This window comes from Schistosoma haematobium, chromosome 3 (genome assembly GCF_000699445.3).
Source record: "Schistosoma haematobium chromosome 3, whole genome shotgun sequence".
In the NCBI taxonomy this organism is placed as follows: Eukaryota; Metazoa; Platyhelminthes; class Trematoda; order Strigeidida; family Schistosomatidae; genus Schistosoma; species Schistosoma haematobium.
This window is the reverse complement of record NC_067198.1, coordinates 43,932,711-43,935,381: the sequence shown is the minus strand read 5'-3', so window position 1 is coordinate 43,935,381 and position 2,671 is coordinate 43,932,711. Positions and strand designations below refer to the sequence as shown.

At 36.8% G+C, this 2,671-nt stretch overlaps 1 protein-coding gene across 1 annotated transcript; it reads left to right on the top strand.

Moving 5' to 3' along the window:
• Positions 1–204: 204 nt before the first annotated feature.
• On the top strand, positions 205–900 carry CD2BP2_1 (CD2 antigen cytoplasmic tail-binding protein 2). Its single transcript, XM_051208035.1, has 2 exons — positions 205–371; positions 413–900. The coding sequence occupies exons 1-2, from the start codon at positions 264–266 to the stop codon at positions 704–706; spliced, it is 402 nt and encodes a 133-aa protein (XP_051069954.1). The 5' UTR covers positions 205–263; the 3' UTR covers positions 707–900.
• The last annotated feature ends 1,771 nt before the right edge of the window (positions 901–2,671 follow it).

Here is a 2,671-nt window from a genome sequence, read left to right as displayed (position 1 = left end):
CCAAGGATAGCATTAGGCTTAACAGGATAATTTTTGAGATATTTTCCTGAATATCCCAACACCTCCCTTTTTTTGGAGTTGCGGAATTTATGTCGGGATATAATATCCCTAGCGAAGGATTTTCAAAACCTTTATAATTTTCAAATGTATCTTTGGATGGTGATGAAGAAACTATAATGATGCAGATTGTTTCCGATTTCATGGAGCAGATATAGATGTTATCTGGTTGTTTACTTTATATTATTCTACAACTTTAGGAAGCTATGACTTTAGAGTATGATGTTGAATTTAAAATAACTCCATTTAACATGAAAGAAGAGCTTGAGGAAGACGGTCACTTCGATTCCGCTGGCACTTTCATTTTCAAGAAAGTTAGTATAAAAATTATGATTAACGGTTACTGTTATTATAGCAAGTTGATGCTCGTGATAATTGGTTGGAAGATATTAATTGGCTAGAAGTCAAGAAAAACCAGGAAAAGAATTCATTGAAAGACACATCGATAAGCGATGAACTCGGCGGGAAAGTGCTAAGTAAAGAGGAGAAACTCGCTTTGTACCAAGAACTCTTATCTTATTTACAACCTTCTGAGACCGTTCTGCGCAGTATCAGACGTATGGGTGCCTGTTCAGATACTAAGAAGTCCGCTTCAGCCAGCCAACGCTGGCTACGAAATAAACATCCGAAAACTAAAACTGAGACGTAAGTGTCACATATGGTGTTGTACTTGTGGTTATGGCATACGTATTCCAGTATATCATGTTGTGTTAGAGACGATGTCTAAACAACTCATTAAAATTGTGATACGAATTAAAGTGTAGCGTTCCATTTGTTTCTAATTTTGAAATTAATATTTATTCACCAGCGGTGAAAAGGAATAATGATACGAACATCATGGAGGAATATTTCACTCTTTATGTAATTAGAGAAACCCATCGAAACATTCGGAATTGGAAGTATCATTTACTGAAAGGGTACAGCCGTATTTGTAATTATTTAGCACACACAAGTCTGTACTAAAATAGATGTTACATTTAAAAAGTGGTCGGAAGTGTTTTCAAGTACTGAAAAACGTTAAGTGGAGATAGACTATAGATAAAAGATAAGTCTCTGCTCACAGAATATTGGGAAAATGCGGAAAAACAAAAAGAGGGATCATAGCCTCTTAGGTTATAAAAACTAATAATATTTTGTTGCACCAGGGCAGTACCACAAGTAACAAATCATGTTACTTGTTTGGCGCAAATGTATTCGATGCCCCTTTCTACCAATGTGTATTTTTTCAAATTAAATAAATATGTATGATTTCAGGTTGGTTACCGAGGACATACGAAATGGTACAAATGTAACTCGAAGACTAGTTCATGGATAATAAACATAATGACGGATGGACCGTCATCGAATTTACAGGAAACGTATGATGTGCAATTGACAGTAATTTAATAATGCAATTTGTAACGAATTAAAAAATAAAAGTTGGAATCATATTAAGCGTGGTTTTTAAAGGGACTCCTATTGGTCTATTGGTTCCAACCTGACAATCATTTCTCTCCTGGTGTTGTCCACCTTTCCATTCCGGTACTTCCTCAACAATCACCCTAGAAAAAAAGAAAAAAAGCGTTAGATTCTCGGTAACTGAAATATGAACGTACCGTTTTGTCTGTGATACCAATGGTTTGTACGACCACATCTGCCATTACACTTCCGTAGTTGTGCCACATTTTGTGCAATAAAATCAGGGAATCGCGGCTGTGGGTCCTAACCACAAAATGGATGAGACATATCATTGCAAAAACAAACAGTCCAGATTCTCGCTTCAGCGGTTTCAAATGGCAGCTGAGCAAGGTAGCATCGTCACATAGTCTGTTTGGATGAACATCTTAGTCTGTGTTGTTGTATCTATCATTGAACTCTTCCGAGTTTATAGAAATATAATCTTCATGACAGCGTTGCATTCAAATTCATGTCCGTTCGATAGTTTGTAATATTTATTAGTTGGATTCCTGGTATCCCTTCATCCGTAGAAGTGAAGACTTGTATATGAGGTTCATGTGCTAGGTATAACGTCAACGGTGTTTGAGACAACCTTTTGATGCTTATGGAAATGAGAATCCCGACCCGTCTAATGGCAGTATGCTGTCCTCCCATAATTTCCGATAGCAATCGGGACGCTCAAAATAATACATCTAGTACTTTGTAAGTCACGTTCGTAGTTGAAATAAGGTGTTCATTTGATGAATATTTAAGTTTTATACCATTTTTCAGAAAAACAACATAATTAACATTTTAAAACCGGTCATTGTGGATCCACACTACTGACGAGGCCCACAGTAGGACGAAATGCCCGTCAAGTGATTCTAGGTTTTTAATGGCTGTCAAACATTGATCGATTTATGGTCGAAATCAAAAAATTAATTTGATTGTACAAAATGGGATGAAACAAATTTTTAAACCAAAGATATATAAATAGCCGTGCGATAAATGATTACCTACTTATGTCTGTTGCTCCTCGTGGAGGAGCATAGGCTACTCACCAACACTCTCCATCCAGCTCTATCCTGTGCAGTCCTTTCCAGCTAGTATTTATTTTTTTCATATCAGCTTCCAACTCCCGACTTAGTATGTTCTTCGGCCTTCCTCTTTTCCGTTTACCTCCAGGATTCCAAGTAAG

Bases quoted from the DNA above. Each gene is read 5' to 3' on its own strand.
- CD2BP2_1 (XM_051208035.1), top strand. From the start codon at position 264: ATGACTTTAGAGTATGATGTTGAATTTAAAATAACTCCATTTAACATG. The intron at 372-412 runs GTTAGTATAAAA...CTGTTATTATAG, and splicing joins GCACTTTCATTTTCAAGAAA to CAAGTTGATGCTCGTGATAA.